Genomic DNA, 15,974 nt, shown 5'->3' with positions numbered 1-15,974 from the left:
AGCATGAACAAGCCTCTCCCAAGAGAAAAGTGCCAACGAGAGGCAGGGCAATACACAACAAAAGGCCAAAACTTGGGGCAAGCAAGCAAATCCCACCCCAGAACCCACAAAAATAATAAGCCGGACTAGACCCTCAGCCATATTTTATAATGAAAAAACCCCCACAAGCAGCAACACCCAGACCGCTCACCAGACACACCAATCCTCACAACAAGCACCCAAGAAACACCCAGCCACCACCCAGACAAAACTACCAGACACACCTACCCCACCAAACCCAAACCCAACCCCCCCTCCCCAGAGAGTGCAAGCGCAAAGTGGACCGTGAAACGGGCAGCTGCAGAAGTGGAAAGCCCCAGATAAGTAGGTTAGCTAAAGAAAGCCCACAAATAAGAGAAATCAGGATAAAAGAAGTTCCAGCAAATGCTCCCACAAAGCGACGTAGTGCCTCAGATCCAGCTTACTAGATTTACTGTAGGAGCGGATCTCAAATTGCGCCATCTCTCTCAGCTTGGCCCGCCATTGGGCCTGGGGGGGAGTGCCCTTGGACACCCAATAGGTCAAAATCATTTTCTTCCCCACTAAAATGGCATTGTAAAGGAATCGTCTTTGCGGGAGTGAGAAAGCCTGATCCCGTAGGGACCTCTGTAAGCCCAGGAGGAGAGTACCATAATCCCACTCTATAGAGCTGTGGAGAACCGCATCAAGAAGGCCCAGGAGCCCCGTCCAGATAGTGAGCTTTGTACATTCAAGGAAAGAGTGAAGGTACGTGCCAGGCTGGCATTTACATTTACTACATAAGTCGCTAGCCCATAGCCCTATCTGAGCCCCCCGCTGTTTAGTAATATAGACTCTGTGCAAGATTTTATACTGCATTTCCTGATAGTCTGCCGATTTGGAGAAGAGATAAAGAGACTGAAAGCAATCCAGGAATTGGGGCTCTGAAATACTCAAACCCAGATCCCCCTCCCATCTCTCCCGTAGAGCACTCATCCCAGAAACCTGAGCAGAGAGACGGAGAACACTATACCAGTGGGACAGCCGGTTGAACGTCGGCGGGGTCGCTTCAAAAATCCGATCCAGAGGCCCCGCGTCCCAGCCCCGCGCATGAGCCTGCCGAGTGACCCCCCAGTAATGGCGGATTTGAAGGAAAGAAAACAATACCGGGAGGGGAAGTCCCATTTCCTCTGAAGCTGTTGAAACGAGGGGAAAGTACCCCCCGAAACGGCCAAAACATCGGATACGGTACGACATCCACTGCGTGCCCAGGCCCGTAATATCATCCGTCCCCAAACAGGGAGAAAGCCCGTATTACTCTCAAAGGATAGAAAGGGAGAAACCGCAGCCGGCAGACCCTGCCTGCGCCGCCACCACTGCCAGGCCCTCCTAAAAGGAGCCAAGAAAACTGAGCGACCCCCCCCTGAGCAAGCCACATGGTCCGGTTGAAAGTGAAGCAAATTAAGGAACCGAAAAGGTAGGCTCCAAGATTCAACCCAGCCCTGAGGGAAATAGCGCGCTAAACCGGTGTGACCCTCGTGGATCCACCGCAGAAGGGCTGCTACATTGTACAGGCGTAAATCAGGGACATTCAACCCTCCCATTCCTCTGGCCAACATCAGCTTTGTCAGAGCGACACGAGGGGCCCTAGATCGCCAGAGAAACCGAGAAATCAGAGAATGAAAGCGGAGGACATCGGGGCGTCGAAGCCAGATTGGGACCGTTTGGAGCGGATAGAGCAATTTGGGAAGCATGACCATTTTCACCAAGGCCACTCGGCCCATCAAACCCAGGGGAAGGTCCTGCCACTGAAGGCACAACTTCCCGATGGCGTCAAGGTGACGAAGAACATTCATGGAGTAAAACGTGGCCGGATTGGTGCTGAGATAAATACCCAGATAACGGACCGGGTGAAGCGACGGCGGAATGGGGAGTAGGGCATGCCACGGTTCCACAGGGCCGCCAGCCAGTAGCAAAAGTTCGGATTTACTACAATTAACCAGCAAGCCTGATAAGGCCCCAAAGTCCCGAACAATCGCCAAGGCAGCCTCCAGGTGAATGGGGGCCTGATCCAGATATAGTAAAATGTCATCCGCAAACATACTGATTTTGCACTCCTGTCCCCCCACTTGAATCCCCCGAACCTCCGGAGCCTGACGTATTTTGATAGCTAGGGGCTCTATAGCTAACAAAAATAACAAAGGAGATAACAGGCACCCTTGCCGTGTTCCCCGCTGCAATGCAAACGCCTCGGTCAAACTCCCATTGATAAGTATACGGGCCCGAGGGTTAGTATACAAGGCTTTGATCCAGTCCAAGAAACTCCCCGTAAAACCAAAGTCCTCTAATATCCGAAATAGATACTCCCAGGAAACACTGTCAAACGCTTTCTCCATATCTAAACCCGCCACTGCCGATTGCCCTCCCTTACCCCTATGCTCGTGAATAGCCCCTAACACTTTCAACAAATTCATAGATGCATACCGACCCGGTACAAAGCCCACCTGATCTGGATGAATCAGGTGCGGTAGAAAACAATTAAGCCGCCGCGCTAACGTCATAGCTAACACCTTAATATCCTGATCTAAAAGAGAGATCGGACGAAAAGAACTCACCAGGGTCAGGGTCCTTCCCAGGTTTGGGCAACAACACTATGTGAGCCAGGTTATCAGAAAAGGAGTCAGCCCCTCTCGCCACCGCATTACACATCCTACTGAGCGGAAGAGCCACTAGATCCCTCAGAATCCGGTAGAATTCCGGGCCCAGGCCGTCCGGCCCCGGCGCTTTAGCCAAAGTGAGCGAGCCAATCGCAGTGGAAATCTCCTCCGCTGTAATAGGCTCGTTGAGAGACGCGGCCTGAGTCGCCGTCAACTGGGGCAACTTCAAATCAGCAAAGAACTGGGACATAGCATCGGCATCCAAAGATCGGCGGCCATAGAGGGCCTGATAGTATTGAACAAATTGAGAGGCAATGTGACGCTCCCCCTCATGTCGGACACCCCTAGAGTCCTTGATAGAAGTAATAACCTATCTTTTTGTGCGGTCGGATCAAATTGGACAGGAGCTTCCCCGTTTTACTCCCCCACCTATAAAGTTGATATCTTTGATAGTACAAGGAGGTCTCCGTTCGCCTATTGAGAAGCTCCTCAAACTGACCCCGCACCACCCGCATCTCCTCCCGATCCGAATCCGATAAGGTAGAGATATGTGATTGGTGGAGGTCATGCAACCGGTTAGACAGCCGCAAGAGTTCCCCCTTCGTTTGTTTACGTTTGCTAGCAATATTACATTACATTACAGATTTCTATTCCGCTTGTGCCTTGCGGTTCTAAGCGGATTACAAATTAGGAGACTGTATAATTTCAGGAATATTACAGTACATAGAATCAGGAATGTATCAGTTACAATTGATTAGTCTGGAAGTTTCCAGGAGACATTTAGAGCCCATAGTAGATAAATAGTAGGTTGTTGAAGTGAGTTGTACAATGTTTAGGTATAGTTAAGGTGGTGGTGTTCGTGTGAGTATTTTCTAGTGCTATGTTGAGGTTAAGATGATGGAAAGTATTTTTTGAAGAGATGAGTTTTGATTTCTTTTCGGAATTCTTTTATGTCTATTGAATTGATCAGTAGATTGGAAATGGTAGTGTCAATTTTTGCTGCCTGTGTAGCTAAAAGGCTGTTGTATAGTTTCTTGCGTCGTATACCTTTGAGAGGAGGGTAAGCGAATAGTTTTTGAGTTCTCCTTAATCTGTGTGAGAGATTACGGTGTAGTCTTTTGTTTAGGTAGCTGGGTGCTGTTCCGTGTGTTACTTTGTATAGTAGACAGTAGAATTTGAACTGGGATCTTGCTTTTATTGGTAGCCAGTGTGATTCAAGGTAAGCGTTGGTGATGTGGTCAAATTTGCTGAGGGAGTAGATGAGTCTGAGGGCCGTGTTCTGAACAGTCTGTAATTGTTTTATCATGTAGTTTGGGCATGATAGGTATAGGCTGTTGCAGTAGTCTACTATGCTTAGTACTAGGGATTGTACTACTATCTTGTATTGATCTTTGATGAAGAATTTTCTTATTTTTCTTAGGTTACGCATTGTGAAAAATGCTCTTTGGATGATTTTGTGGATTTGGGTCTGCATTGTGCAATTTCTGTCTAGTTGAATTCCTAGGATCTTGAGTGTGCTTTGCATTGGGTACTTGATTGTGTTTAATTCCAGTTCTGTGCATGATGGTTTTTTTTCCTTCTCTAATAGTAGGAATTTAGTTTTTTCCGAGTTCAGTTTCAGTTTATGACTTGACATCCATTTTTCTACCGTTTCCATTATTATATTCAGGTGGTTTGTTGATAAGGGGGTCTTGTATGTTGAAGGGGATGAGGATTGTTATATCATCCGCATAGCTGAATGATATTGTGTTTAGGGCGTCTAGGGTATTGCCGAGTGATGCTATGAAGAGGTTGAATAATATAGGAGATAATGGTGATCCTTGTGGTACTCCGCATGGGTTTGACCATGGGTCGGATAGATGCTCTTTTGACTTGACTCTGTATGTTCGAGTTTTGAGGAAGCCTTGGAACCAGTTGTGAACATTACCAGAGATTCCAATTGCATCTAATGTCTGGAGTAGTGTGGGGTGGTCAACTAGGTCAAATGCAGCAGAGAGATCGAGTTGAATGAGAAGTAGTTTGTTTCCTTTGCTAAGGTATTGTCGGGCTGTGTCTAATAGTGATATCAGTAGAGTTTCTGTGCTATGGTTAGATCTGAATCCAGATTGGGATGGATGCAGTATGTGATGGTCTTCAAGGAAATTGGAGAGATATTGTGCGACTAGGCCTTCTGTTAGTTTGATATATAGTGGGATTGAGGCGATTGGTCTGTAGTTTGTAGGATTGTCTATAGGACCTTTGGGATCTTTTAGGATAGGAGTAATTATGATTTCTCCTAGTTCCGGTGGGTAATGACCTTCCCTTAGTGTAGTTTGAAGCCATAGTGTGAGGTTGGCTTTAAATTTGGTGGAGGCTGTAGTTAGTAAGTATGGGGGACAATTGTTCAGGTCACATGATGATTTGCTGTATTTTTTGTAAATATAAGCGATAATGTGCCCGCGTAGCACCGCTTGGGAAGCATACCAAAAGGTAACGGGGCCCACATCCGACGTGTCATTTGTAAGTTGATAATCTAACCAACGCGCCCGTAAAAAAACGCGGAACTCCGGATCCTGATACAAAGAAGAAGGCAACCACCAAGAGGAGGTCCTACCCGCCGGCGCCACGCACAAACGGAGTCCCACCGGTGCATGATCAGATAATGTGCTCTCATAGATTTCAGAATGAGTGGCCCTGGAGAAAAGGCGTTTATCAAGGAGGAGGTAATCCAGCCTGGCATACACCTTGTGGGAATGAGAGTAAAAAGTGAAATCAGTGTCATAAGGGTGTAAAGTACACCAAACATCTACCAGGTCTAAGTGTTGAGTGAGAAAGCCCACCCCTCGCGTATCATGATCCCGAGTCCGTGCCCAAGGCGGCTTACAATCTACACCAGGATTTGCAGTGATATTGAAATCCCCACCCACAACCAAATTGTATTCAGTGTGCTGCGAAATATGGGCCAGTACAGTGGAGAAGAACTTATGACAGTAGACATTGGGTGCATACAAGTTGCACAACAGTAACTTAAGACCCCATAGCTCTCCCAGCACCAGAACAAAGCGACCCTCCGAATCCTGAATTTGTTTATGAAGATGAAAAGGGAGATGCTTGTGAAGGAGAATGGCCACCCCCCGCTGACGGCCCGTAAAGGCCGAAGAAAACACGTCCCCCACCCAGCCCCTGCGTAGTTTGGCATGTTCCAGCTGAGAGAGATGCGTTTCCTGTAGGAAGGCTATATCCGCGCCCAACTTGAGGAGGCAAGACAGCACTCGCGAGCGCTTAATAGGAGATTTGATACCATCCACATTGAATGTGAGTACCCTGAGGTCAGCCAGGATCAATTCTAGGTGGAGTGGAACCGAGCAGAAAAGAGATAGAAAAAACCGCTCCTTGGTCTCCCAGCTGGATCCAGCAGCAAGACAACAGGTACCAAATGAGCCTGCACCCCCCCGAGACCTCCCCCCCTGCCATCCAAACCACAATCCTAACACAAACACACCAACATACAAACCCCCATTCACACACCCCAGCAAACTCCCCCATCCCCCCTAACCCCCCTCCCACCCTCCCCCACACACCCCCAATCGTGTAACCAGTACACAGACCCTAACAGACCCACTGCCTACCCATAGCAGAACCCCCCTCCCGCAAACTTCCACCCCCAAAGGACCACCACAGCAAGCAAAAAGAAACAGGTGAAAGAAAAATAAGTCCAACTCAAGCCGAAATAGGCTCGAGAGCAGTGCCAAGCCCCGACAACGAAGGGCTAGGGTCCAAGGACAGTCCAACGTAGTGTGAAGGAAAGCAGCCAATGTCTGCCCCTAGGACCAAATGGGGGTCCGGCCGATACACCATCGGAACCAGCAGAACAAGAATAGCAGTCAGAGCATCAAGTGCCCGCAGCAGATCATCATCCGAGACACACACAAGTTCGGTCACCAAGGGCACAGTGGAGACCCGGCAGTCGAAGATCAAGGAAAAGGGCAAGCTGCCAGATTGCCCACATAGGCGCGAGCCTCCTCCACATTGGTCAGGGTCTCAGATGCACCATTCCGCCAGACCCGCAGCTTAGCAGGGAAAACCAAAGCAAACTGGATCCCCCTCTTGTGAAGCTCAGTGCAGAATGGTGACATCAGCTTGCGTTGGGCAGCGACGCGCACCGAGTAGTCATTAAAGACCAGCACCTTCGCCCCCTCGAATTCCAGGGCTCCAGCCTTGTGATAGGCCCGTAGCAGAGCTTCCTTGCCTCTCCAGTTGCAGAAGCGTGCAATAGCTGTGCGCGCTCGCTTGCCATCCCCCGATTTGGGGCCAATACGATGAGCTCTTTCACAATCAAACTGCATGCCGGAGCCCGACAGGCCCAGTGTCTCCGGCAACCAGGTGCTGAATACCCGGTACAAATCAGCATCTCTGACAGACTCTGGCAGACCAACCAGCCGTAGGTTGTTACGGCGGCTGCGGTTCTCCAATTCCTCAATTTGCTCCTGCAGGTCAGTGTTAGATTTGCGGAGTGCCGACATCTGGGTCTCCAAAGCCGCGCACATGTCTTCCTGGCCTGAGATACGCCGTTCCACTTCGGTAAGGCGCCGCTGCTATGAGTCGAATTTTTCATGTACCTCGTCAACTGCCGATTGCAGTTTATTGAGGCGATCCGCCAGGGCAGCCGATACCGACCGGGTGATTTCCTGTATCCAGTCTCCCGCAGGGATAGTGAAAGATGCGGGCTCCTCCGCCATTTTAACAGCGGGAAACTGAGGCCGATCCCGAGTGGTCTTCGCGGATCGGATGGGCATGCCCGATGACAACGCACCTCTGGACCGCAGCTATAACAGCGCAGGACTCCCAGCACTGCTCCCAAGGAGATCGTGGGTCTAAACGGGTGGAAAATCGCTGGTAATTAGCCGATTTCAGCGGGTTCAGGACGGAGCTCTCCTCTCCCACGACCGATCAGGTAGGCTGCATCACGTGACCCCCCCGGTTTGTCTCTTTTCTTTCAAATCGATCCTCTACTGTTAAATTTAAAGATGATCACTCTAATTCTTATTCATCATCCTTTGGAATACCTCAGGGTTCTATTCTGTCACCTCTTTTATGTAACATTTTCCTCTCACCTCTACTTACAATTTGCCAATCTTTGGGCTTTACTTCATTTTCTTATGCCGACGACATCCAACTTCTTCACCCGTTTGATCCCGAAAATGTCGAAGAAATTACAACAATTAATACTAAACTGGATACAATAAAAAATTGGTTTAGCCTTAATAAATTATCATTAAATATACAAAAAACTCAAACCATGTTTTTTACTTGGAAAAAAGACATTATTCCAAGATCTTCATTTGCACTCGATAACATCCCCCTTGAATCTGTACCTATGCTAAAAATTTTAGGCGTATTTATTGACGCTAATTTATCTTTTCATAATCACATTAGTCAAATAGTTAAATTTTGTTTCTATAAACTTCGCCTGATACAGTCCATCTCTTTATTTCTAGAACCCAAATCCGTTAATATACTTATCCACTCTATGATCATATCTAAACTAGATTATTGTAATTCCCTGTTAATCAATGTATCACAAAAAGAAAAAAGAAGACTTCAGATTATCCAAAATACTGCAATAAAACTCATCCATAAAGCAAAAAAACATGACCACGTTACACCGTTATTGATCAAGTCCCATTAGCCACCGAATCACTTTTAAGATATTATTTTTGGTATTTAAAGTACTATCTTTTAATGAACCTCAATTCATATCTAGAATGATCATTCCATATTATGCCCCTCGTTCTCTTCGATCATCATCTCAAGACTTACTAACTGTTCCTTACTTAAAAATTGTGGGTACAAGGAGAAATGAAATGTTTTCTGTTATAGCTCCACAAACCTGGAATGCTTTACCACTTTATATCAGAAAAGAAAAGGATCTTATTTCTTTTAAAAAACTTTTAAAAACTTTTCTATTTAATGATGCTTTTATTAATTAAACTATTAAGCCAATGCAAACATTCAATTTATTTATTTTTTTTTTTCTCCCCCCTTCCCCGTGTTCTTACCTCTTTTATGTTTTTCTGCCTGAGAAAATTGTAACTTTTTCCTCCTTTCCCTCTATATCATGTTTGTCACTAAGCCACATGTATAAAGAAATTTATAATGCGTTATAAGTATTTTAACTTTTTACTTGCGTCTTAATAGTGTTTGTTCTTTAAAATGTTGTTTTAAAATTGCTTGCTCTCTAAAAAGTCATTTTTTAAAAATTGTTCATCGCTTAGAATGTTTTATATAGGCGATTCATCAAATAATAAACTTGAACTTCAAAATGTATGAAGGCTCCTGCATATATTTTCAAGCCGTAACACTTACTAGTGTATGCTGCACACAGGTCAAACTGGGTGTCTCACCTTTGACGTCACGGTGTATCTTCCTTTCACAATGAGGTCAAACTGGGTGTCTCACCTTTGATGTCACGGTGTATCTTCCTTTCACAATGCAAATAATCTAATCCTTTCAGGATCTCCCGCAGAATTGTGGCAATGTACGTCTCCTCCAATGGTCCGGGCTTCAACTATACAAGATGTAGAAGAGGAAATAGAGTGGGAGTTTTTAACAACAGTGAACAGAACTTTTCCTTAACTCAGTTAAAAGTATATTTACTGACAAAACAGCTTGAAGATAAAAGCATGAATGTAATTAAATTGCTATAAATTTATTTTCTTGAAAAACTGTCATGTCATCTGTGCTTTCATTTTCAGAGAAAAGTATTAGGGTTGGCATAGATGGAATACTGTGATTTCCAGGTTCCTGGTATACAACATATACATTACAACACATCACGTAAGCCAGAAAATTAAAACAATAAAAAGGGAAAGGGAAACAACCTCCATCTAATTCAGAAAGAAAACAATACTGTGCAGGGTCTCCGCACAACTCACCAGCCCTCCACATGCCATTTTTTTGGGGGGGGCATATTTGTCCATTTGTCCTTTGAATCTTGCAGTGCGATTTTTTTTTGTTTTTTTTTAAATAATTCTTTATTTTTGATCAGGAACAGAAACCAGTACACAATCGTAACATCATACTCACAGCAATAACAGATCAACAGAAACAATAACAACAAAAGAAATCAACAACCCCTACCACCCATCCTTGGATCTCAGCTCCCTGATCCTTACTCCCCCACCCCTCTGTTCCCCCCGAACCTGTAACCCACCCTTAATAACCCCCGAAACAGAGAAGATATGCCCAACACCCCCATATAAAAACAGAACCTGCCTCCCACTACCCCCAACTCCATCCAGTCCTTGAATAAGAGAGGTCCCTCCTTTTCTACATCCAGATATTTCACCCATATATCCAGGAATTGATTCCATTGGCGTGACAAAATGGCCAATAGTCGATACTTAACACACACCATCCCTAGTCTATACTTCATATCCTCCAGCATAGGAACTGTATTTCCACACCACTTCTGACCCACCACCAAACGGGCTGCTATAAAGACCAGACTCAAAAGTCGATCCTGAAAGTGATCAACCCATCCACTCCCACTCCCAATAATGCCCGCTCCACCCTCATACTCACAGGAACCTGAAGATGTTTGCTCACATACTGAAACACCTGCTCCCAGTAGCCCCGAATGTTGGGATAAGCCCACCACATATGAAAAAAGGTGCCCCTTTGCTGGCAGCCCCGCCAGTACCTATCATTGAGCCCAGGAGACATCTTACTGAGTAATATCAGGATAACATACCACCGAACCAACATTTTAAGTGCATTTTCCACCAAGATGGGAGCCCTTGCAATATGGTGCAATCACAGCGCCAGAGCCTCCCACTCTACCCCAGCAAGTTCCATCCCCAAATCTTGTTCCCAGGCCCTTCATATATGACGTTTTCCCGTCTGCCTCCACCTGCAACATTTTATAAAGTGCGGAAATACAGCCCCGTTTTACAGAGCTCCCCAACCCCTGTTCAACCCCAGAACTACTCAAGGCCTCTGGCACTGCAGCCCTAGCTATCAAAATATCGTTTTTCAATTGTAAATACGGGAAAAAAATCCCCCCCCCCCCCCCGGCCAACTGAAACTGACTCTGAAGATCCCCAAAAGCTATAACCATATCGACCATTCCTAGACCCTGACACAGGTCTAATTTCTTGTTGTAAACCGCCTAGAACTGAAAGGTATTGGCGGGATAGAAGACATCAATGTAATGTAATGTAATCCTAATCAATTCCATGTGGCCCATCCAGGAAAGAAAAAGCTTATCCCACCTCTCCATATCTCTCTGAATGTCGTTCACTAGCGGAATGTAATTAAGTTGAAACAGAGATTTCTAATCCACCCCAAAATTTATGCGCAGATATCGAATCAGTCCCTTAACCCACCGAAAGGCACCAACCCGTTGAAGCTCCAGAGCCTGAGCCACAGGGACTGAAATGTTCAACACTTCTGTCTTAGTCATATTAGCCTTAAAACCCGATAACTGCCCACACTCGACCATTAATTCCTGAAGAGCTACCAAACAAGAGTCCGAGCACTCAATGCTGGCCAACACATCATCCGCAAATAAAGATAGCTTATGTTCAACCCCATTTATCCACAACCCCCGTATCCAAGCAGAGTGCCATATCCTCTGTGCCAATGGCTCAATCACCAAAGCAAAAAAGAATGGGGAGAGCGGGCACCCCTGTCTCGTCCCCCATCGCAACTCAAACGGAGAAGAATAGTCCCTGTTCTCTTTTACACAAGCCACTGGTCTGTTATATAGGGTAAGAATCCAAGCTATAAAACTATTACCAAATCCCATATGCCGCAGCACTGCCGCCATAAATCGCTAATCTACCCAATCGAATGCCTTTTCGGAAACTACTGCTACCGCCACTCACCCAATTCCTTCTCGACATGCTTGCCACACCAAATTAAGAACCCTCCATATCCCATCCGCTGCTTGTTGCCCCTCTGATCTGGATGAATGAGTGCCAGCAAATGGACAGCAAGACGGTTCGCCAATACTTTAGTCCAGTGATCGGCAAACTGCGGCTCACGAGCTTTATGCGGCTCTTTAGCCACTTGAATGCAGCTCGTCTAGAGCAGGGGTGCCCAACCTGCTTTCCTTCCCACTGCCCTCCCCCATGCCACCGCCACTGGGGAACAAGCTGCCACCGCCGCCATCAGGGAACAGGCCAGCACCGAGTTCTGAGTTCTCCCTGCTTCCCTTCCCTGTAGGGCCAACCAACTCTCGCCACTCAACGTCAATTCTGACGTCAGAGAGGACGTTCTGGACCAGCCAATCGCTGCCTGGCTGGCCTGGAACTTCCTCTCTGACGTTAGAATTGACAGCAGCCGGCCAGAGCAGCAGGAGCAGGAAGACTTTCCTCCTGCTCCCGAAGACTGGTGTAGGAGCAGGAGGGTCCGGGCACCCCTCCTGCTCCCGAAGATGGAGGGAGCCTTATCGCAAGGAGCAGGAGGAACCGGGCACCCCTCCTGTTCCCAACTATTTTAAAGGTACCGGGGTGGGTGGGCTGGGCCCGACCGCCTGGGCCGACCAGGGGTGGGCTGGGGGTGGGAGGTCTAGGAGCAGGAGGGACTGAGCACCCGTCCTGCTCCCAACTTTTTGGTGCCAGGAGTGGGTGACCATGCAGTGCTGAGGGAGGGCGAGGGAGATCGGGGCAGGGCAGGTAGGAGAGATCGGGGCCTGGGGGAGTGTCGGGTCGGGCTGGTGGGTGGGGGCTAGTGTAGGCTCTCCTGCCTGCCCTGCTCTGCCCTGATATCTCTTCCCTGCTCGCCAGACTCTCCTGCTCTCTGCTGCTGTTCCCTGCAGTGCAGGCCCACTTTAAAACCAAGGGCTTGCACTGCAGGGAACAGCGGCAGAAAGCAGGAGAGTCCAAGGAGCAGGCAGGAGAGATCGGGGCTGAGCCCTGACAGCAGAGACAGGAGACTACTTCTTCTGTCACTATTGTCAGGAGGCTGCTTCTCCTGTCACTACTATCAGGGTGTGCACATGAGCGGGGATCGCTCTCTAGTGATCCTGGCCATGGGTAGGGGGTGTGTTAACGATCGTCCCCATTTGCATGCAGGCCTTTAGTGAATTCGTCAGCCGGCATGTGAAGGGAAACAGATCACATACGGTTTGGAGGGTTAGTGAATTTGGGCCTATGTCCTCAATCTTGACCTCTAGAATCCACCCCCCATCTTTTAACCAAGCATGTCAATATGTATGTACACATCATGTGGTGGCGAATAGTATGTATAGCCCCTCCTCAGGACATGTATAGCCCATCCACAACATTAAGGACATCCAGGAAGTGTTTCAACTGTTTCCTAGCATGCTTCAATCTATCCCCACTCCTCCCTGTAGAATCCCATCTAAGGTCTATAACTAAATTATCCCCCCCCAACAAGTACAGACCCCTCCTGCACCTTCAACACCATATCCAGAAACTCCCCAAAAAACTGCCCCTGGTTGGTATTGGGAGAATACAAGTTCAGCAATGTCACCCGTTCCTTAATCGCTCCCATCCAGATGACCCAGCGAACTCCCTCATCCCGCCATTCCCTTTCCTTAGTTACCTTCAAATGCTTAGCAAACAACAAACCCACCTCCGCTTTCTTCTCCAATTTATTGGAAGCCCAGACCCTCACCAGATAATCCCGGAATTGAATCAGCTTTTCCCCAGACTTCAGTAAATGCAATTCCTGGACATAGCAAATATCTAATCGCAATCGTTTCATGTCTTTCAAAAGTAGTTGTCTCTTACATGGTATATTGAGCCCTTTCACATTCATACTGCCCATGTGCAACTTGCTAATCCCCATATCCCTTAAAGGTCTCTATGTTGCTGACCCTTCCCTCACAGAAATCATTCAGCTCCAGCCAGGTTCCCCTCCCCAAACCCCACCCCATCCCATTCCATTCCAAGCACAGACCCCCCACTCACCTCTCTCCCTTGCATTCCTCCCCACCTCCAGGACTTCGTGTGACTTGCCCAGATCTCAACAGTCTCATCAAACTTCACCCCCCTTCTCATTGCCCCCCCCAAACCACCCACAAAGTGTCCTCAACTCACACACCCCCTATTCATTCTTCAGAGCCAGCTACTATGCCGTTACCACACTAGGCTCTGGCTACAATTAGCATTTCAAAGTCATTAACTAGAGTCTCAAAATCAAGTCTCAGCGCCGTCCAGAAGATGCCCAGTCTCCGACTCCGCTCCAGGCCCTCCACGCCTCTGTCTCCTGGAACAGGAGATCATCTCCTGCCAGCGATATGTCTCAGTTTGTTGCACTGCCAAAGTGCCCAGTTTCAAAACTGCTCCAACCATCAGCACATCTTTACGCAAGTACTCCTCCGCCTCTGCCACCGTCGCAACTCTTATGTATTCCATTGTGGGTGATGAGGCCAAATGGAAACAACCACCGGTACCGTAAGCTCTTTTGTTTCAAGACTACTACAATATGGCAAAACTCCCTCCGCTTCTGCAGCGTGATTGCAAACAAATCTTGGAAAATCTCAGTTTTATGGCTCTGCCACTGAAGGACTCCCAGGTCACGGGCTTTATGCACTATTCTCTCTTTATCAGTAAAATTATGCAGACAAGCAATAATATAATGAGAGCTCACTTTTCTGAAGAACCATAGGTCTATGTGCTCGGTCCACTTTCAATATAGGTAGAATAGTTGAATCCCCCTTCACAGGAGCAAAGAGAAAGGCATCTTTAAATTCATCAGTGTCAGGGACCCCTCTATGGGATCTATTTTCCAAATCCTCCAGACAAATCATGCACTGCTGCAGCACCTTTTGTGCTTCCCCAATCTGGCCACTTATTACCTGCATCATGTCTTCTTGCTCCCCCACCCTCCGCTCCATTTCTCACGCTCAACCTAGCAAGTCTGCAAAATCTTTCCTGATTTCTTTGACTGTGTCCTTGATTTTTCCTGCTACTTCACTTTTAATCTCTAAAGCCCACTGTTGCAGGCCTGCTTTAGCAGCTGTCGCTGCTGAATCATGTCGCCATAGTCTCAGCAAAGCGCCCCGTTCAGATTCCTCCTCCGAGGCGCTCTCACCGGAGTCATGCACAGGACCACAGGAGGCTCCGCGCACATGGCGCAGGCCGCTCATGTCTGCCCCATGCACCGGCATTTTTGTGTCCTCAACTCATTTCTTCGATGGCATCAAAACGCTCTACACCGACCCCCAGTACTATACAAGGGTGCTGCTCCAATTTGCCTGCTCCAACGCTCAAATAGAAGGAGGTATTGTGTTGTAGGAGATCAGAGGCTGGTAATGTCACCGAAGTCCTTGCAATGATATTTTTGAGCGTAGTCAGCTCTGCTACTTGCTTCTACCAATGCTGGCCTTGATGTTCCAGAAATAAGTTAGTCTGCCGCATGAACTAATAATTTCTCAGTTGACACCCTAATAGACAGGCTGACAGGCAATTCTACTATTATTCCAGCAACTGCAACTACTTCAAATCCAATCAAGTGCCAAAAGTATCGGGCGATCGGGCGTCCGCATCTGGAGTACTGCGTCCAATATTGGTCACCGTATCTTAAGAAGGATATGGAGATACTCGAGAGGGTTCAGAGGAGAGCGACATGTCTGATAAAAGGGATGGAAAACCTTTCATATGCTGAGAGATTGGAGAAACTGGGTCTCTTTTCCCTGGAGAAGAGGAGACTTAGAAGGGATATGATATAGACTTATAAGATCATTAAGGGCTTAGAGTGAGCAGAGAGGGACAGATTCTTCAAACTTTCAAAAAATAAAAGAACAAGAGGGCATTCGGAAAAGTTGAAAGGGGATAGATTCAAAACGAATGCTAGGAAGTTCTTCTTTACCCAACGTATGGTGGACACCTGGAATGCGCTTCCAGAGGACGTAATAGGGCAGAGTATGGTACTGGGGTTTAAGAAAGGATTGGACAATTTCCTGCTGGAAAAGGGGATAGAAGGGTATAGATAGAGGATTAATGCACAGGTCCTGTATCTGTTGGGCGCCGCGCAAGCAGGCTGCTGGGCGCGATGGATCTCAGGTCTGACCCAGCAGAGGCATTGCTTATGTTCTTAAGTCTTGAGCAAGTCTGCATTGCCATCACATTTTTTTTTTTTTAACATTTTTAATCCGCCTTTATGCAAGGTAGCTCACAGTATTACATACATATTTCAGGATCTGCACAACATAAAGACCCATACATCAGCAAAAATCATAAGATCATACCATCTCAACCTATAAATTATATCTCAATCACTCATTTACTACATTACTTCAATCAAGATGCATAAATCTAATAACTAACTCAAGAAGCAGAATATTAGCTTAAAAAAGCTTGCACAAAC

General features: G+C 47.1%; 1 protein-coding gene across 9 annotated transcripts in view; it reads right to left on the bottom strand.

Annotated features, from left to right (window-relative positions):
- Positions 1 to 15,974, bottom strand: part of STK25 (serine/threonine kinase 25) — a 407,778-nt gene that overhangs the window by 253,591 nt on the left and 138,213 nt on the right. For all 9 annotated transcript variants that reach the window (XM_033957946.1, XM_033957945.1, XM_033957950.1 and 6 more), the window contains one exon: positions 9,093 to 9,201. In XM_033957946.1, coding sequence (XP_033813837.1) covers positions 9,093 to 9,201 — 109 coding nt within the window. The remainder of the gene's footprint in view (positions 1 to 9,092; positions 9,202 to 15,974) is intronic.

Source organism: Geotrypetes seraphini, chromosome 9 (assembly GCF_902459505.1).
Source record: "Geotrypetes seraphini chromosome 9, aGeoSer1.1, whole genome shotgun sequence".
NCBI classification, from domain to species: domain Eukaryota; kingdom Metazoa; phylum Chordata; class Amphibia; order Gymnophiona; family Dermophiidae; genus Geotrypetes; species Geotrypetes seraphini.
Note: the sequence above shows the minus strand (reverse complement) of the source record. Positions and strands in the feature narration are given on the sequence as shown.